The 22,266-nt window shown below is 44.7% G+C and overlaps 1 protein-coding gene across 1 annotated transcript in view; it reads left to right on the plus strand.

Annotated features, from left to right (window-relative positions):
- Positions 1–472: 472 nt before the first annotated feature.
- Positions 473–22,266, plus strand: part of FBXO11 (F-box protein 11) — a 70,613-nt gene continuing 48,819 nt past the window's right edge. Inside the window, exon 1 of the mRNA XM_083175282.1 lies at positions 473–815. Within this exon, the coding sequence (XP_083031408.1) occupies positions 725–815 (91 nt within the window). The 5' untranslated portion in view covers positions 473–724. The remainder of the gene's footprint in view (positions 816–22,266) is intronic.

A 22,266-nucleotide genomic window follows, 5' to 3' on the forward strand; every position in this document is an offset into this window, starting at 1 on the left:
TGGGTCAGGGACAGGAGTTGTGGTTCTCCATCCCCTACTGACAGGGGCCATGTAATAGAGCATGCACAGCAGGGCCGAGGAGGGTCACGTCCTGGAACACTGCGTCACCAGCAAGACCTTCACCCTGTCCGCCATTACTGGCAGAAGGGACCCCTGACTGCTTGCCCCTAACCACAATGGCGCCGGTCCGCCGGCTGTGGAAGGTACCCACGGAGCTATGAGCGCATCCATCCCCCGCTATGTGTATACTGAGGGCTCAGGGCAGCTCCACCCCGGCCACCATCTTCCTTCTGCCAGGCTCCGGCCGTGCTGTGGGTGCCTGAGAGAGACGGCCGCGCTGATTGGCCGCCGGGCAGCTTGTGCGTTGTGTCCTGCGCCGCGGTTGGCTGCTGAGGGAGCGGCGCTCCGTGTCGGGCGCTGTGATTGGCGGAGGTGGGTTAGTCAGTGACTGTGTGGTGAGTCCTCCCCTCCCCCCCCCTCAGCTGTGTGACTGTGTCTCTGGCGGTGTCAATGGCTCCTCCTGCCGCGGACAGACGGGGCTTACGGGAGGGGATCTCATCGGGGCTCCTGTGAGAGAGCTCCAGACACCGGGAGCCGGGGGGACTGCACGGCGAGGAGGCCGACACTCAGGCGCGCTCACCCGCTCTCTCTGTATCCCCCGCACCGCTCGGCGCCGACACAGGGCGAGCCCAGGAGCCCGGCCCTCCTCCCCGACTGTCAGCAAATGAACTCGGTCAGAGCAGCGAACAGGAGACCCAGGCGAGTGTCGAGGCCGCGCCCGGTGCAGCCGGAGAGAAACAACGCTGGGGAGCGGGGTAAGCCGGGGGTGGTGGCGGGGGGAGGGGGCAGCAATGTCGCTGAGGGGGAGGGAGGGTGGGGGGTTACTGCTCCTAGGCCGCCCCGGCCCACTCCCTCAGCAGCCTCGGGGGGCGCTGCCAGGAAAGTGCGCGGCTTGTGGCTGGGCTCGGGCCCTAGGCCGCGCTTTGTCTGCTCTACACCGCGGCCCAGCGCCCGTACAGCGGCCAGAGACCGGACCCGCAGCCAGCCGGCCGCCGGGTGTCCCCTCCGTGCTGTGTGTGCGCCACATATCACCCGGGGCTCCTCCTCTCTTATGTGTACGCTCCATACGTACATATATACTGCACTGTGTATATACTGCCCTGCATCTACATCACTGTGTATGTACATCTACATCTCTATATATACTACACTGTATATATGTGTATGTATATATATATATATATATATATATTACAATGCATCTACATCACTGTATATATACTACACTGCATCTACATCACTGTGTATAGACATCTACATCACTATATATACTACATTGTATACATCACTATATATATATATATATATAATATATATACTGCATCTACATCACTATACTGTATATACTACACTGCATACAAAACTATATATATATATATATATATATATATATCTATATATCATCTACATCACTATATATACTACACTGTATACATCATTGTATATATACTATACTGCATCTACTACACTGAATATATACTGCACTGCATCACTGTATGTATATATGCATATTTATATATACAGTACTTGTTTCCTAGCACGGCGCCCCCGATGTCCATCGTACACCAGCGCATCGCATACCATATAGCCGCATGCGATGCGTTTTTTAATTGTACAAGCACCCTGATGGGTGCTTACAATGCTAAATCCACCCCCACTATCAGCGCAAACCCGAAGCGCAGCGAGCGGCGGCGTTACGCGTCCTCCGACCTTTTCATACCCCCACTATCCACGTTGGCGTGGAGTTGATATTAGATAGTGTGGCGAGCCACCGAGCCCGAAGCTTGGCGAGTGCACGCGTATTACTGCACATGTATTCCGCGTCCCCTCGCAGGGCTCACCACGCTTCGGGCTTGGTGGCTCGCTGCGCTCGCCACACTATCTAAAATCAACTCCACGCCGACGTGGATAGTGGGGGTATTAAAAGGTCATAGGACGCGTACCGCCGCCCCTCGCGCTGCATATACATCACTGTATATACATGTACATCACTGTATATATACTGCACTGAATACACATCACTGTATATATACTTCATTGTATATACATCTACATCACTGTATATATACTACACTGCATCTACATCACTGTATATATACTACACTGCATCTACATCACTGTATATATACTACACTGCATCTACATCATTGTATATATACTGCACTCTATTTACACTGTGTGTGTGTGTGTGTATATATATATATATATATATATATATATATATATATATATATACTACTCTACATCACTGTATATATACTACACTGCATTTATTTACATCACTGTATATAGCACAGTATGCTCCATACCTACATATATGCTACACTGTATATAGCGCACTATGCTCCATACGTACATATATACATAACTGTATATATACATCACTGTATATAGCAGTATGCTCCATATGTACATATATACTACACTGTGTATAGCACACTACGCTACATACATACATTTACACTACAATGTATATAGTGTACTTCACTCCATACGTACATATATATATATTGCACTGTATATAGCGCACTACACTGCATACCTACATATATATACTACACTGTATATAGCACACTACACTGTATATAGCGCACTACACTCCATACGTACATGTATACTGCACTGTATATAGCACACTACACTGTATATAGCACACTTCGCTCCATACATACATATGCACTACACTGTATATAGCACACAACGCTCCATACGTACATATGCACTTCACTGTATATAGCACACTACGCTCCATACGTACATATGCACTACACGGTATATAGCACACTACGCTACATACGTACATATACACTACACTGTATATAGCGCACTACCCTACATACGTACATATACACTACTGTATATAACACACTATGCTCCATACGCACATGTACACTACACTGTATATAGCGCACTACCCTACATACGTACATATACACTACACTGTATATAGCGCACTACCCTCCATACGCACATGTACACTACACTGTATATAGCGCACTACACCACATACGTACATAAACACTACTGTATATATAGCGCACTACGCTCCATATGTACATGTACACTACTGTATATATAGCACACTACGCTGCATACATACACACTACACTGTATATAGCGCACTGCGCTCCATACGTACATATATACTACACTGTATATAGCGCACTGCGCTCCATACATACATACATACATACATATACACTACACTGTATATAGCGCACTGCCCTCCATACATACATATACACTACACTGCATCTACATCAATGTGTATAGTACACCACGCTACATATATACTGTACGTGTTACTCTCTATGTACAGCTCATATACAATACTGTGTATAGTACACTTTCCATATATACTGTGCATATTCTCTACATACATGCTACAGATGCATATTGTACATTGTATACGTCTGCTGTACATGGTACGCCACATACTGTATGTACACATGTTCAGCTGTACATACTATGCTATACATGTTCCACTCTACAAATTACATTATCTGTACATCTATACATGTTAAATTGTATTTCACCACACACACACACACACACACACACACACACACACACGTTACACTCTGCGTACTATAATATATGTAAATACTAATCATTTTACTTTATGTGCTACTATACATGTTACACTCTATGGTACACTATGTGCACTATACAAGTTACTGTCTGTACTACACCATATGTACATACTTTATCCTGTTGCAAAGTGCATACTACACTATGCAGACATGTTGTAGTGTTCATTCTAGCACCCGCCATCTTTGAAAACCCATGCAGTTCCTCTTCCCTTCCTGGGGTGTCACTGCCTGCTGTAGTGCTTCTAGCAGAGTGTGGTCTGTACATCAGCACTGATATGCAAACCAGTCCTGTGCTAGAAACAGCAGACAGTGACACCCCAGGCAGTGAAGAGGAACTGCATGGGTTTTCAAAGATGGCGGGTGCTAGAATGAACACTGTTATGCTCTGAATACTGCACTGTGTACTATACATGTAATACTGTACATGCTTTACTATACACATTATGTTGTACATGCATATTAAAAAAAAAAATATATATATTATACATGTGTTACTCTGCATACACTATACATATTGCACATTTTACATTCCAAAGGCTAGACTATATAAATACTATACATGACATTATTACTATAATATACACATACTACGTATGTTATGCTCTACATAATGTGTCATTCTACGTACTACACTGTATATATGTACTGTAGGAATGTATACGGACGACAGGCAGTAGGGATGCAGGTGGACAGAATACCAATGCTTTTTCCCTGCAGCCTAAACCTACCCCCCCCCCCCCCCCCCCCCCCCCCCCCCCCCATCTCCTGCTGCCCTCAGGAGGCTAGAGGTCGAGATTCTGGTGTCTGCATCCTCCTCAATGTTGGGATTTCAGTACTGGGCTTGTGGCTGCTAATTGGGATGCCGGCGCTGGTGTTCTGACTGTCGGCGTTCATTCCACCTGGATGCTTACTGTGTTCCATACCGTACATGTAGTACTGACTATACGTACAATACCATACTACAGAATACATGAATATCAGAAAGATGAGGCCCCTGTAATGTTCACAATGGTACTCATCAGACATGCCAATTAATCAATCCTCTGATTAATGAAAACAATAATCCAAAACCAAATGTGAATCGCCACTGTCTGTTTATGTATATTTCTTCCAAACTAAAATACATACTAAACGCTATATACATACCTGCTACACTGTACAAATGACAGCTAATTTCCCCCAAATCTGGGGACATTACATATGATACTATGGGGGTTATTTTGGTTCATTCTTTCTGACACATTCCTTCTTAGATGGACAAAACCATGTGCACTGCAGGTGGGGCAGATGTTACTTGTGCAGAGAGAATTAGATTTGGGTGGGGTTTTACTTCAAAGTGGGATCTATATTGCAGTGTAAAAATAAAGCAGCCAGTATTTACCCTGCAGAGAACCAAAATAACTCACCCAAATCTAATTCTCTATGCACAAGTTACATCTGCCCCCCTGCAGTGCACATGGTTTTGTCCAGCTAAGAAGGATTTTGTCAGAAAGAGTGAACTAGAATAAGGCCCTATATCACTCTGTATACTGGTCACTTCTTATGACCCTATACATGTTGCAATTTATCATGGGACACTACAAGTTACTGCAAATGTCCCTCTGTATATTACAAGATGTCATAGAATGCTGTGATACAATAACACTGTATGTATTACAAGACACTATAGCGATCACTTAGGGTAGATGCCTGCAATTAGGTGTAGTCCAATGGCGCATGTACAGTAGCTCCCATACATTTTGTATTGTAATACCTGTATGGGCTGCAAAATGAAATGCACATTTTACAGGTGAAATCAGGGCAGTTCAGGCTACCGTTGTCGGCTTTCCAAAGTACATCATGGGCTTCACCCACGATTGCCCGCTTTTAAGGTGGTCATACGCTACTCGTAGCGGTATATGACCATACGATCCCTCTTCCCGGGCGGCAGGATCACACACAGTTATTTCACATGTGATGTATCCTATGCGACCCCGTTCACCGCCGACTGGAGGTGGTCGGACATGCAGGCTGGACCGACCTCCGACTAGGATCCGATGCGGATTGGATGTAATGTCAAACACGTGCAATATTGGCCAATTTCTCCGCCCGATCTGTCGTAATCAGATGAAATCGCTCCCAAATCGCATAATTATTGGGGGCCTTAATATGTGCCTCCGTATAATTTAGCATTATATGGCGCTGTCCATATGGGCACATCATTTGGGGATCCTATGTCTGCTTTAGTGTGCGTTGACTCTGTACCTTTTAATGTATGGACATTATGCTTGTTTATATGTGGGCTGCATGTTGTGTATTGCAATAATGAATATTGCCACAAATGATGTAATACATTTTTTTTATTATTTTTAAATAATATAATAATCAACATCATTTTTTTTTTTTTTTTAATGGGATATTCGCGGCTTCAAAACAAGATGATTGCTTATTTAACATCGTTCTATATATGCTGGCATGTTGCCTGGTCAGTAGGAACTTACAATCTTAGGGGGCACTATTAATATCAGAATGCGTGTGTGACGTCTGCAAATAACCAACAAGCATCCAGTAGCTCAGTAGCATGCACTGATAGGAGGAGCTTCAGCTGCTGGCAGTATATTGCAGGTAGTGTTTTGACGTTAGTGTTATGGGAACGATCACTACAGGCAAAGCAAAACGACACAATGCACAATATAACCTGTGAGTGTATAGCTTGTCTTTGTTAATTGCTTACTAGAGATAGACGCTGTAAATACTTACTGCATTATAATGACCTAATTCTGACCAGCTGCCTGGATTTTAGAGGTTTTTTTTTTTTGTCTTTTTTTTGTATGTGTTTTGGTTTACGTATATATAGATTTTTTTATATATTCTAAATACTGTTTCTGTTGCTATACAAAGTGTGGTCCTCGCTAGTTCCACTCTGCAGTTTTTTTTCTTACTAGGTTGTTTAACGTGGCATTCCCAAAATAAACAAGTAGAGAGTTGTCAATTTATTGCGCCTGGCCTAGAAATTCCTAACAATGCGTGTGTCCCATTCAGTAACTTTACCGACTACTCGAGCTAGGCGCAGGGCGACATACGATACCGATCATCACGGTCTAGTTATTATTATTATTATTATTATTATAATTTTATTTATAAGGCGCCACAAGTGTTTCGCAGCGCCCCGTACAAAGGAACAATACAGGGAGACAAAACTTGGCATAACATTGAATAAATAACAAAAATACAGTTATACACCAGAAGTTTCTGGCATGAAGACTAGTGCTGTGTTCATTCGGAACTCATGTTACTCTTTGGGGGCAATTCAGTTGTGTTTTGGGGGCACGTAAGGCCTGATTCAGAGCAGCTTGCTAGCCTACGTATATTCGCTGCCTAATGAGCAGGTAAGCTCAGCCCCCCCCCCCCCCCACCGAGCGGATGTGTACGCCGCAAGGAGTAAAAAAAATAGTTTGATGGTAAGCGACCATCGGATGTTTTTCTTTTCTTTCCTCCCTTCGTAGATAAGTCTATACTTTTATCCTAGACGGAGATGGGGGCGAGCGCTGACGTCATGTGACTTCAGTCACCTGCCTCAAGCAGGCATTGACACGCCCCTTTGTTTTTGAATGCACTGGCAAGTGTGATACTCGCTGAAGGCGTTCGCTCCGGGGGCGTGCACACCATCGGGATCGGGGGGTAAATTTGGACCTGAGCGATCACATCTGAATTGCCCTGATAATTACATACCGGCTGTCTCTTCAAACGGGCGATGGTAATTATTTGGGAACCCATTTGCGTGCTGATTGCCCCCAGAAGTACTGGGTTTAGTGAGAAGTGCCATTTGGGGGTCTAAATATTATAATATAACGATTTTTAGCAAATTTGTTCTTGGCGCCTCCCCTCCCTCCACCCCCCTTCAGAACAATGTAGTCTTGGCGATATAGGCAAAATTTGCATGCCCAGGCGATGGAAGACCTCATTAACGATTTAGGGGGGTATTCAATCCCTGCCGCTATTTTCGGCAAATAGAGGCGGGTGCCTATTCAGTGCTGCATTGAAAATGCTATTCGACAGAATGGGCCCTGCTTTAAAAACGGTCTTGTTTTGCCGAGAACAGCCGTGATTTGTCGCAGTCGTGGCCGGATCCTGACAATCCACAAAGTTTATGCGGACACACCCCATATTCGCCAGGCAGGACATTGAATACCACCTGTGGATTTGCTGTCGAGCAAAACAGAACCGGGCCAGGGCCACGGCTGTCAGGACATTCCACTTTTTTTTTTTTTTTTTTCTCTTTAATGGGATCTCGTGCCAAATAAGATTATAGGTGACGGCTCTGTGTCATGCCACAGCTATGTGCTCTGGACACAGTCTTCCCGGCAAAATACTTTATAATTACAGCTAAATAACTAAAGCTATATTTAGAAATGAACAGTTGAGAAAGCCGTTGTAATGAGAATGCAGAACTGATAGCCGGCTCTGGCGCAGCACAGTCTGTATATTACAAATATGATGTCCGCTCGTATGCATGATACAGAATGGCATGGTGGCTATAGACTGTAAGGGGTAGATCTGCTGAAGCTTTGTTTTAGCCCTTTAAACACATGGTTTAAAATCAATTTCCATCTTTAAAAAAAAAAAAAAAAATGACCGTTACTAATTCTGTAAAGCTCAGTACAGCTGCTGGGCTGGAGCGGACTGGCATATATGATAGTGTGTATGCCCGATATGCATTTTTTTTACAGTTGCTTTGATGAAACGATGTTCGATTGGCGCCGCGCTTCAAACTTAGCATCATCATTCATTATATTGAAGGACGGAACAGTCCTTCAGTAACATCGCTCCAGTGCGTACGGGAGGTCTGGCATGATAGGGATGTCAGAATGGCTTTTTACACATTTTGTAACGTGCGTGAAAATACATGTGTAACTCACATGATGTGTTTCCATGCGTTCTTAGGCTTATTAAGAAGACTACATGTGGTAAACACGAAAAATAGTAAAATGTTAATAGTATACTGAAAAAATTGTACTATATCGCAAAACCAGCTGCTAATACTGGAAACATGTGGAACTAGTATGGGCCGATTCAGTTCAGCACGCAGTGAATTGCACTGTCCATGAGGTCCCGGAGCTATTCCATTAAGCCCGACTAGCAGAAATAAGACAAAACTAGGTTCCGCAATGCTGGTTTGCATAGCCCCAGGACCTACTCCCTGGATCTATTCAATGATGCCAGAATTAAATCAACCCCAAAATGTGTGTTTATTTTTTTTTTGCCCATGCTGATGCAATATTTAAAACTTGTTTTCTCATAGCCCTTATACCTTTTTGTAGTATGATTTGCATTCAAATTTGAATGTCAGGTTTGCTTTTTTGACATCAGTGTGTTTAACATTGAATTGGGTGATAAGCTAAAATGCATGAAAAGTGACCCATTTCAGTTTTCACATTGTGACCATTAGAATGGTTGGGTTTAACCACTATGCGTGGCTAAACCCGGCACTTAGCGCTATAAAAAGGATCAGTTGAATATCACGGCGTCATTTTAGACGGGAGATCGGGTGCGATATAACAATTGAGCAACACTCAATGAATGAAGATGCATTCGGGAAATGACGTGCCGCAGAGATAGCAGTGTGCTGACATTGAAAATATTGATTCCATTGCTAGACCAATTGTGTCATAGTAGCAGTAGCAATGCGGTAACACATGCATTGTAATGTCAGTAAGTACGAGGGGTAAAGTATGTGAGGAATTACTTTAGTTTCACAAAAGGGTGTGGAAAATTGGAAGTGGTCGCTATGTTTGGTCTGTGCTGCACCTGGTATTACTATAGTTTGGTCAAGTTTGTGCTGATTTAGGAAGCTTTCAGACAGACCGTGTGTAGGGTGACTGACACTGGAAAATGCCTGATATCTGTAGTTTACAGGTGTTGCCTATCAAGTATCACTGATAGACTGAATATTTAAAAAAAAAAAAAAAGTACTTGTCTTGAAGCCCCTGCTCAAAATGGTAACTAAATTGTTTAACTGAATGACGGAAATGAAGACAGCCACACTGGGATTCCTGCTTAACGTTTCAGTGATCATTCCAAACTGCTATTACTGTGTATGTAATTGTGTGTACTAGGTTTACAATTAGTGTAAATGAGTGCGTCTTTACCGATGTCAATTCTAAATAGATTTTAAGCGCGATTACAGCTTTTGTTGTTGTGCTAATTTTCTTATGAAACCTTTTTTAGTATTACTTTTGACTAGCTGCTAGAGTTAGTGGGTCAGCTCTTTACTAAACACTGGAAATGGGCAGCATCGTAAGGAACGCCTTATGTTCTGGCTTTCCCAGTACATGGAAACCTGGCCAAGTCATCTCTTGGAGAAAAAAAAAGTAATTGGGTAGAAGCAGATCTATTAAAGATAACAATAGCTAGGTCATTTTGATTTTTTTTTTTAAAACCTAAGTCTGCCCTCACATGCAATTACCGACAATGGTGGTATTGTGCGGGTGGTACATCCCTTTGAATTGAATTCTTCCTCTAATTTGTGTTATGATGATATGTTATATGGTGCCACAAGTGGCCCACAGCACAGTTCAGTGGGTAACAATAGAGTGGTACAGGATAGAGCTGTCCAATCCAGTAGACAAGTAACAAATAACACTAAAGACCTCAAAACGGCTGTTGTTGCAAAGGGTATAATGGTAATATTCAGAGTTGAAACTTGTACCCATTAGCGTAACGGGTCTAGGTCACCTGAAGAAACGATACAATGAAAGAGCGGGATCCAGCGATAGGGAGCCCAAGGAGAAGGTGTAGAAGGAAGCTGGGGTGTAAGGGTAATGGCTAATGAGAACAGAAGGGAGATCAGAACTGAGCTAGTGTAAAGGTTCCCATACTCTAGTGCGATTTGGGCACTTTTCCTTTGATTCTGCTGGATGGGTTCGATATTTCTGATAGTGTCAAATCACATGTGTATTACTTCCCTAGCACATCGAATCAGATGCAAGGGCTGGATCACATGCAATACTTCAGATGCAAAAGGACCGCATACGATATATCACATGTGATCCTGCGGCACGGGAAGCCTGGCGGTTCAAATGGGATTTTATGTGACCCCTGGAGAAGTCACATAGTGTATGGGTACCTTCAGTAGTGTTCATTCTAGCACTCGCCTTCTTTGAAAACCCATGCAGTTTTCCTTCCCTGCCTGGGGTGTCGCTGTCTGCTGTGGTGTTTCTAGCACAGGTCTGGTTTGCTGATATACAGACCACACTGTGCTAGAAGCACTACAGCAGACTGCGACACCCCAGGCAGGGAAGAGTTATATAATAAACACTATTAAAGTTGAGCTAAGGCAGAAAGCAGGGGCGATAGAGATGGAGGATACAAGAAGGTGAGGTAGACTGGTCGAGTAATGATACAGACAGGATAGGGCAAGGGAATGAATGAATGTGAGTGATAAAGGAGACTGAGAAGAAGGTAGAACTTAGTCATAAATGTTGTGCCAAATTGTTCATTAATGTAAAACACACCAAAAATTCTGAACATATTTAATTAAAGTACTGATACACATTGCAGTAAAATAATTAAATAACTGCCTCTGCAGGGTTCGCAAATACTCGCTATAACGAGTATTTTACCCCCTTTTAATCACCAGGGACTCGGTTTCTGCTTATGGCTGCGTCCCCTGGGACGCGCTGTGTCCGGATCAGCATGCGGAGGGGAACGATCAGGATGCCGTAGGGATATGTATTTCCTCCTCTGTTGTGATTCGGCCAAAGAGGTGAGAGCGTGCTGGTCATGTCACATATCAGCCGCGCCCCGCCGCCGGGGTGGACTGAATATTGTGGAGAAGGATGTTGTGAGCACTTTGCACCGCACATCCTCCCACTGCACCGGAATACTTTAGCGCCGGCCCTGGTAAGTCACAGCAGTGGCTGGGTGCGGAGATGGGGGGTGGCGGGGGGACATTGACACGCTGACAATGGAGGGGGCATATGGCTGCACTGCTTAGGAATACTGTATGCATGTTAAAATAACCGTTAAACATTTTAGCTTGCACTTGCCCCAGTGCTATACCTAGTTCAAGAGATTAATCTGGAAGCAGATAAAGTATGTCATATACACTCAATTTAGCATTTCCTGCATATTCAATTACATGCCTTTATTCAAATTGCCATATATGCAAATACGCTGTTCTATAGTTACACCCATTTAGCAGTGAATAGAGATGAAACAGAGTTCCATATGCACCATGCTGGGTATGTTTGAATACTGAATCTTTTGTAAACACTAATACCCCTTTCACACAGAAAATGAAATACCCGGGTGAAGCAGTTCCATCCGGGACTTTTATTAAATACTCGTGTCGTAAATCCCGTGTCTCCGACCCTGGAATTGACCAGGGTCGAGGACACGGGATTTTTGACCCGTATTAACCCTTTCACACAGAAGAAATACCTGTGTTATTCAGCAAATGACCGGGTAGAAATTTTCAACCTGGTAATTTTTTCTTCTGTGTGAAAGGGGGTCAGGCTGCTCCCGGCAAAATGACATGGCATTTGAAATGCTGTGTATTTGCCGGGATTTTCAGACTTTTCTGTCTGAAAGGGGTATTATTTGTGGGGGGGGGGGGGGGGGAGGAGGCTGACAGGGAGAGGAGGCAGCTGGCGTATGTGACATGCGGAAGGTGGGAGGGAGAGGAGGAGACTGTTATAGTAATGTAGGTAAACGGAACTTATGTATCCTAATATATAATAGACCTTACAGTGCGTGGCATAATATATATTGGGCATTACGGTATGTGGCATTATGTGTAATAGACATTATGGTGGGCGTAATCCTGGCACAGTGTGTCCAAGTGGCTCTAGTTTGTGCAGTGTGTATAAGTGGCACTATTGTGTGGTGTACTGTGAATTGGTACTAATATGTGGCCACGCCCCTTCCCTACTAAGACATGCCCTAAATTTTTGATGCCCATTTTATGGCGCGCACTGTTCCTATTTCATGTTTAGGTATTTTCTACTATATGTGTACCTTGCTTTATGCAAGTGGGCCAATTGATTGTTTCCCTCCAGACCCATAATAGCTACAGTGAGAGGCACTTTTAAGCTATATTTACTAAAAAAAAAAAAAGGCTCAGGACGGCCCTCAGCTCTGGGTATATGCCATGTGGGGGAGAGGAGAAGGTCTCTTTATGTTCCATGCTGGGGGGTAGGGTAGAGGATGCTTTATTTCATAGGGACCCAGAAAAGGTCATGTAGGACCCCAATTTTTGTATGTGAGGGGTCCCTGGGACCCACTATTTTTGGGGGTTTTCGCGATCACTGCTCTGGTGTCACAAGGAGACTCCAGCAGTTATTGTTATGGTATTGGGGATGCAAATAAAATACCAGTGATTGAGATCCTGCTAGTTGGGATCCCGACACCGTCCAGTAGCCTCACAATAGAATCCACGTCGGGGTCTGGTCACCGGCACCGAAGTTCTGACAGATGTGATCCTGATTTTCCAACTGTTGCGTGAGTATGTAGCGGGGGTTAGGCTTAGGCTGCGGGGTGGTTAGGCAAGGCAGTAAGGGGGGAGGGTTAGGGTAAGGCACTAAGGGGGAGGGGGGGGGAGGGTAGAGGAGGATGTAACTTACTCCAGTTGGCATTGCCAGCATTTGGGGTGCCAGCGTCGGGATATCGACCACTGGCATCTTGACCATAAAGAAATCATACTGATCTGTTATTGGATGTACCCAACGGGTAACCAACCGGACCTGAATGTATCTTTCCTACAGCTTTCAGCTTATCCCATCAAATGTTGGTCCAGTCCACCAGTTACTCTGTGCTTGTCTGCTTGTTAGACCTCATAACCTCCTAGACCGCTATGTACAGTTGTTTACAAGATGACCCGAACTGAGAATAACTAAAAATATATATACTTGAATGTTCTGTGTTTACATTTAGCTGCTGGTGTGGGCAGAGGTTTGTGTGACCTTAATATCCATCCATGTACTGAACAGTGCACCTTGATGAAGTCACAGGATCCTTCTTGGGAGCAATGTTCTTGTAGTTCTTACCAGGACACACCGCCCTGTGACCAAAAAGTCATTTATAATAACCTGGAACAACATTGAAGTTCATTGGAACTGTTCTTATTCTGTCATCTGTAGTCTTCCATCAAAGTGCCGCATGTGGCATGCAATCTATACAGAAAGTGCCGCATGTGGCATGCAATCTATACAGAAAGTGCCGCATGTGGCATGCAATCTATACAGAAAGTGCCGCATGTGGCATGCAATCTATACAGAAAGTGCCGCATGTGGCATGCAATCTATACAGAAAGTGCCGCATGTGGCATGCAATCTATACAGAAAGTGCCGCATGTGGCATGCAATCTATACAGAAAGTGCCGCATGTGGCATGCAATCTATACAGAAAGTGCCGCTTGTGGCATGCAATCTATACAGAAAGTGCCGCTTGTGGCATGCAATCTATACAGAAAGTGCCGCTTGTGGCATGCAATCTATACAGAAAGTGCCGCATGTGGCATGCAATCTATACAGAAAGTGCCGCATGTGGCATGCAATCTATACAGAAAGTGCCGCATGTGGCATGCAATCTATACAGAAAGTGCCGCTTGTGGCATGCAATCTATACAGAAAGTGCCGCATGTGGCATGCAATCTATACAGAAAGTGCCGCATGTGGCATGCAATCTATACAGAAAGTGCCGCATGTGGCATGCAATCTATACAGAAAGTGCCGCTTGTGGCATGCAATCTATACAGAAAGTGCCGCTTGTGGCATGCAATCTATACAGAAAGTGCCGCTTGTGGCATGCAATCTATACAGAAAGTGCCGCATGTGGCATGCAATCTATACAGAAAGTGCCGCATGTGGCATGCAATCTATACAGAAAGTGCCGCATGTGGCATGCAATCTATACAGAAAGTGCCGCATGTGGCATGCAATCTATACAGAAAGTGCCGCATGTGGCATGCAATCTATACAGAAAGTGCCGCTTGTGGCATGCAATCTATACAGAAAGTGCCGCTTGTGGCATGCAATCTATACAGAAAGTGCCGCATGTGGCATGCAATCTATACAGAGGTGGTGAAACATGTGTCCATATTTATATGTAACCAGTTATTTATATAGCGCACACATATTCTGCAGCGCTGTACAGAGTATAGTTGAACTGTCAAAATCAGTCCCTGCCCCAGTGGAGCTTACAATCTATATTCCCTACCACATGTACACGCACACAGACATTCTAGAGTTAGTTTTGTTGGGAGCCAGTTGCCCTGTATAGGACTTTCCCCTTCCTTGGCAGAAGTATGGAGTGATCATCAGTAGGTCTGTGAGACCAATGCAGCAATGATGTTTTTATGGCAGTTTCAGCATGCGCCCAGTGACCAGAGACATCTGAGGTTACCCTGACCTCTAGCGCCAATGCAAATGCAGAAGACGGTGCTTTTATCAAACGTCTCAAGGCGACATCTGTTAAATCTAGAGTCTTCAAAAAAATGATATAGTTGAATACAATTGTGATTACTTTGCAATTAAAATACAATTAACATGTTACCACTTGTATATCTTCAACTTTTTTTACTGGCGCTCATAAACGCTCATGACCCATCTTGCTGCGTCCGGAGTTACTAGCTTGGGGGATGATACTGATTTTGTATTTAGTAAAGTTAATACGGAATATTACTTGTCTATTATCCAGCGGATTTCCAATCTGATGGGATCCTCTAGCGTCCATTGCCTCTCCTCTGTCTAAGGGGGGGGGGGTGTGTGTGTGTGTGTGTGTGTGTGTGTGTGTGTGTGTGTGTGTGTCTGTCTCCATATATTGTAGACCAGTATGTTGTTAGCACCCCTTCTTAATGACCTGAATGGAAAGCTTATTGAGGAGGGGCTATAAAAACACAGCTTCCTATTCAGAGCTGGCCAGCAGCAGTAGGGAGATGAATGCCACTGGACCTTCACAGACATCCGTGCAGCAAATGCCGGCCACAAGTGAGTAATACTCTGTATTATTTTTAGCACAATGAAACTGAACTTTAACTTTTTTAAGAATTTCCTTTTTTACATAGGTGAGCAATTAGCATGTAGCAGCTGAGACTCTGATAGTATTTGTGTACATCCACACATTGCTATGGGAGTAGTAGTCACAGTGGCAACTTAGGGACAGATTAGAACTTGTGTTGTACAAACGACTAACCAGCCATCCACAGGCAACGGAAAACAAAGCCGTCCTTAACAATATAGGTTTAAATCGCTTCATTTGCAGACTGGGTCAATTACAGTAGACAGATTTGTACTGAATATTGTGGTTTTATAATCAATGTCTGTCCTGCTTCAGCCACTGTTGGATTTGTACCTTTGCATGTATGTATTTAATGCAATATGTAGCTCTATGGCTCTGTCTCATACACTGAAAATACGGTAAAGTAAATGACAACAAACACGTACTTTAGAGATGTATTGTTTTGCAATTTAACATTATTAATTATATAGTATTACTGATACTACAGTTTGGGCTGTTTCTTTGTGCTTGTTATACAATTTTAAATTTGGCCTTACATTAGGTTCAACCTATATTTAGTCATTAAATTATGCGTTAGCGGCTGAAAAGTGTGAAATGAGCGCTCACGAGTTAGCGTGGTGTAAAATGTACGAGGTGCTTATAAATAATACATATTTTTCGGAGTGGATTTGAAATGCATACACTGCTTCTGACTTTAGTGATGCAACACCTTTTTATGTACCCAAAAGCATGGAGTTTAGCCAGGCACGGTGGCTAAAGAAGACTAAAATAGTGCCCACAATGCACACAAAAAAATGTGGGCTCCCGATTGGCAGAAAAATTGGGTACTTGTTTCCTAGCACGGCCACAATCGTAACTAATCGTGTCCCTTAATTAAGGGACACGATTAGCCCGATGGACCCGATTTCTTTTGAAATCAGGTCCATTTTGCCGGCTAGGAAACAAAAATCGGGGGCATCGCGTCGGTCGGGACCATTAACATTGGTCCCGACGCGACCGACGCGATGCCCCCGATATTTGCATTGACTTCAATGTTAAAAAAAATTTTAACATTGAAATCTTGTCGGGAACTGTAAAATATCGGGGGCATCGCGTCGGTCGGGACCATTAACATTGGTCCCGACGCGATGCGACGCGATGCACCCGATTTTTACATAGGATTCAATGTTAAAAAAAATTTTAACATTGAAATGGTGTAAAAATGTTAAAAAATGTGAAATGGGTCAATATGACCCATTTCACATTAAAAATGTCCCCGTCGTCGCCCCACGATAGACGGCAACCCGAAGCGTGGCGAGCGCAGCGAGCCCGCGAGGGGCGGCGGTACGCGTCCTCCGACCTTTTCATGCCCTACTATCCACTAGGGCGTGGAGTGAGAATAGAATAGTGTGGCGAGCGCAGCGAGCCACCGAGCCCGAAGCGTGGCGAGCGCAGCGAGCCCCGCGAGGGGACGCGGATACCTTCACAGGTAAACGCGTCCCTTCGCGGGCTTCACAGGTGTCCGTGGCGACGCCGACACCTGTGAAGCCCGCGAAGGGACGCGATTACCTGTGAAGGTATCCGCGTCCCCTCGCGGGGCTCGCTGCGCTCGCCACGCTTCGGGCTCGGTGGCTCGCTGCGCTCGCCACACTATTCTATTCTCACTCCACGCCCTAGTGGATAGTAGGGCATGAAAAGGTCGGAGGACGCGTACCGCCGCCCCTCGCGGGCTCGCTGCGCTCGCCACGCTTCGGGTTGCCGTCTATCGTGGGGCGCTGTGTACGCGCTTCAATTTGGGGGGGTTTGGAATTTTTTTCATTCAATCCAATGTAAAATTGGGTCCCAGGGACCCAATTTACATTGGATTTAATGAAAAAATCGGGTAAAAAATCGGTCGGATCGGTCGATCGCATCGCATGCGACCAAATCGCATGCGATGCGATCGACCGATTTTTTTCAGCACGACCACCCCGATCTTAATCGGTGTGGCCGTGCTAGGAAACAAGTACCAAAAATTGAATGTCTGCTATTGGGCGCTACCAATAGGGTGGTGGTGGAAAAACAATGGGAGGCAATTCATTTGTTCTAGCGCCCCTGATTGCCCTTCATGTTAGATGGGGCGTCGTCAATTTTTATTCCAGCGCTGGGAGCCCATTCCTTTTTTTTCTGCTGGTTAATAGACCAGGTTTAGACGTATGAAGCAGCAAAACTTTTATGCGCATAAGGGAGGTGCGCGAAGCTCACCCCCCCCCCACTAATTTCTGCCCGCCTCCACAAATGTGGGCGAGCAGATATGATGGGCATCCAATCAAGAGCAATGGATTGAACTGCTCTGTTGTACACATGGCACACCAAAAAAACCATTGCGTTCCCATCCCCCAAAAATGTTTTCTTTTCTTTTGTTACTCTAAAGTGATTTTGCCGTGTCTTGTATAATTGCATAGATCATCTTTGTTGTTTTTATCTCCTTTTAGTAACAAGTCTTGGTTACATCTTCTAGGTTGTTATGAAATGAATCAGAATTAAATATCTGCTGGGTCTTTATATAAAAGCTTACTTGTTTTGGCTAAAAGAGAATCCACATTCTGAAAAATTATTTTTCTCGGATTTATGTTTCACTTTGTGCTGAATTATTCACGCCATAAAATGCATATGTTCACTGGCAATGCAGCCGGTTGTGGTTGTAGTTCCTTGTGGATAATTTGTGTTATTGGTGTTTTGCATCTTTGCATGAAATAAGATACAGTAGGTAATGGTACTTGCTTATAAATGGTTACTTGCTTTGGATGTTTCAGAATGTGCCAAATTCAAGTGGGCTAAAGGACCTTGTCACGTGAGAGGGGAGGAGAGGGGGCGGAGAGAGGAGGAGCAAGGTCAGAACAAGGGATCCAAACAGACCCTCGCGGGCTCGCTTCGCTTGCCACCTGGTTACTAAAGGCAACTAGTGCGTGGATAGTGAAGGAGCAAGTTCCCCCCGGCCTTGCTCTCCCCCCTGGATGTGAAAGGTCCTTTAGCCCACTAGAATTTAGCAACTATTGTGCTCTGATATCTGCTGCTCGATTGTAGAACCTCTTTACATTATTATTCATAGATATTCATCATAGGCTGATAGAATGTGGTGCATTGTGTAGGTAGAGTATCGTTTTTAGTAAATATTTCAGAAACCTTATAAACCGTTTTAGTCATAGGGGCTGTGAAGTGTAATTGTACAGTAATAATATGACACCCTAGGGATGTTAGGATCCCAAAACGTACTCCTTGGGGGTTATTCTGGTTCACTCGGAAAGGCACAGTCTCTCTAATGGACAAAACCATGTGCACTGCAGATGGGGCAGATGTAACATGTGCAGAGAGAATGGGTGGGGGTGTACTGCAAACTGATATCTATATTGCAGTGTAAAAATAAAGCAGCCATTATTTACCCTGCACAGAAACAATAATGCACCCAAATGTAACTCTCTCTGCACATGTTACATCTGCCCCACCTGCAGTGCGTATGGTTTTGTCCGTTAGAGAGTGATTGTGCCTTTCCGAGTGAATCAGAATAACCCCCTAATCTTTAGGCCCCCATGGACGTATCCAGCCCTGGACAATCCTAGTCTGCCCCTGAGCAGCTTCAATGCAGCAGACTGTGCTGCACCTCCTGGCTGTCATTCTGTAACTGCTATTATAAAGCCATCCTAAAATGTCTGTGTGCCCTTTGACATGTATGTTAATTTTGGTCTAATTTATCTCATTTTGTTAATGTATGTCTGGCTAATATAGTAACTGTTTGATTTTAATGTAATGGGCCCAAAGTAATATCACTAAGTTCCTATACACTTTCCAAACATCAGAAGCCTCTAGCATAGAAACTAGGGATGCTCATTGTTCTCCAGCCCAGAATGTGTAAGGAGTATTGCTATTCAAGTTGTAGGTAATAACTGTTCTGTTGGTATTGTTGGCCCACTCTGTAGTTGTGAAGTCAATTGAATACTTTGATATGAAAACAAAGCTGCATGTGTGAAATCTTGGAACGGACTTTGCTGGGAATGGGATGTACACAAGACTTGGACAGGTCTGTGTCTGTATAGTTTCCATTGGTTTAAAACCCCTGTGATACATTTCTCAGGACTTGGGCCCATTTCACCTGGATCCAGGTCTTGCCCCTCTGACCGATTATTAGAAACCGTTAAATTTATACATTAAACTGACCATACGCCTACACCCGAGTCGTCCAAACTGGTCCTCAAGCTCAACCAACGGTTCATGTTTTCCAGGCCACCTGTAGAATGTGTCGGTTAGGAATGATTGCAGCACCTGTTTGAAAATGTGACAGTTGGTAATGACTGCACCTGTTCACCAGCCAGATGGCCACGATACCGTGGACTGTTGATAGATCTCGAGGACCGCTAGTTGGTTGGTTCCAAAAACCTGGTAATGGCTGGGAGCATATGACAAACAGCAATTTACTCTCAAACCCCAGAAAAAAATGACTGTTAAGACAGTTGTAAATGATATGCCTTGTAAATGATTGACGCTTTAAAAAAAAAAAAGTCCTTGGCATCCCACAAATTGTCAGATTGGACTCATCAGCGGCACATCGCGGGTTCTTTTTAGCACCTGTGATGTATCCAATCCGATTCCGAGGTGTGCCAGCGGTACCGCACCCCTTGCACACACCTTTCTGCGGGTGCTGACTGCAATTTATCATGTATGTGAGCCTCCTTAGAGCTGCCGGGCGGCTCAACGGAGAATTGTGTCTGACTTGTCGGCCTAATGTATGGGGGCCATTAGGGAAGGGGTTCAATTTCAATAAGCTCTGTGAAGCAACAATTCTGTCCACTGTGTATCTGGCATAGTGCTTCTTGTCTTCAGCCGGTGGTGACGGTGATGTGTTCTACCTAACTGTGCATAAAGGATCATAACATGTGCTATTCCTTAGGTCACTCTTGTCAATGTTCTGGGTAAGGGTGCCAACGTACCGTAGGAGATCATTAAAGAGTTAAAGAAGCTGCCATTATGGAACAAACATCTGTCATGAGGGAGTTTTGACCCTTTGGAATGAGCGATTAATTCATTGTAAGAATACCGCATAAAGGTTTATTCCTATAAATCGTCACACAATGAGTGCAGGGAGTGCATTGACTGTTACGTAAGAGGGCCTATATTGGGCCTAGGTGACCATCTGCACTCCAGCTGTCACTGGTTCACCCCCCATCTTGTTCTGCCTGTCTGTAGATAATAGTAGTTGTAGTCAAGGAACACAAAAGCTGGTGGGGTTGTTGGCAAGACCTATATAAGCAATACATCTTTATCTATATTTGCCTATACAATTTTCCTACATGTGTTCCTAGGTATATGCTAATATACATACACAAGGCTTCCTATGTCCACGTGTGTTTAGATCTGTTCTAGGTAACGTCTAATTGTTGGGTTTCCTCTGTGGGGACCATAGCTGTTTCTCCGGGTTTTATTATTGCCTTTTTGTAGTGGGAGTTCCTTCAGCTTTGTCATTGACCTGCTGAGACAAATGTCTCTCTAACCCCCTGTTGTCTGTGTCTTTTGCACTGTGTCCACCCCACCCCCAGTCTTGCCACTTGATGTGTTGTCTGTTCAGGCCCAGTGTGTCTCCTCTCCAAGACCCTATTGTTTGGTAGGGATTTCGGATTATACTTGGGGGTGACTTCACCTTTTCACCATTCTTTTTTGTCCTTCCCTGCTAGCCAAGATATCCTACATGGCCCTGACAACATGAAGACGGAACGGATTAATACCCAATCAAACTACTAAATTAGTTTTCAGTAAATCCTGGATCCTTTGTTTGCCATGCAAAACAGCAATTGTGGGCCTGGTTCAGAAGCGCTGTCTATTTCTGTATTTACGCAGTTGAGTTGAGTGATCATCGACCGGCACTGGTTTAATCTCAGTGCGCGCACACAGTGATTCAGTTGTGTTCAAATGCAGCTACGCTTCACCGCAACGATTTGTTTTGCAAGGGATTGACAGACTGGGGCAATTTTGTGGGAGGTACCAGGAGGTGGCATCAAAATCTCAGATGTGTATTGGTCATTTTCGGGGGGGTATGTATATGCCACCTTGTTGGTAGAAAACATGGCACCAGAATCTGTGTTCCTGCGGCCAGTCTGCTTGACCAACGGTTATACAGATGGTCGATTAGCGACGCATCTGCAACCACTACCGTCTATTCGTACATAGTTAGTGTTCCCCCTAGGAATTTTTGGGGGCAGGGCGCCGCTGTATGGGATGGGGGCGGACCGGGCCTGCCGACGTCACCACAGGAGGCGTGCCCGGGCCGGCGCGTCACCAAAGCGGGCGTGCCCGGGCTTTCTCCGTCGTACAAGGGGGCGGACCTGGCCCCGCCGAAGTCCGTGAGCTGCCGGGGAAGCCTAGCGCCGCCGAGATTGCGGTGCCTGGAGCTTTCCCGGGCACAACATTAGTCAGGCAGCTGGCTCTTTTAGCGGGGCGCTGCTGGAGGGGCAGGGCGCATTTTGCCCTTTAGAAATCGGGCAGGGCGCAGCGCCCCGCTAAAACAGCCTAGCGGGAACACTACATAGTTGCTTGGATCTGCAAAGCCACAAGTGGGCATCTCAGTCCATGGCCATGTGACTAGAATTAGCATATTTTTGCACAGCAG

The sequence above is a fragment of the Crinia signifera genome, chromosome 3 (genome assembly GCF_055691185.1).
Source record: "Crinia signifera chromosome 3, ASM5569118v1, whole genome shotgun sequence".
Classification (NCBI taxonomy): domain Eukaryota; kingdom Metazoa; phylum Chordata; class Amphibia; order Anura; family Myobatrachidae; genus Crinia; species Crinia signifera.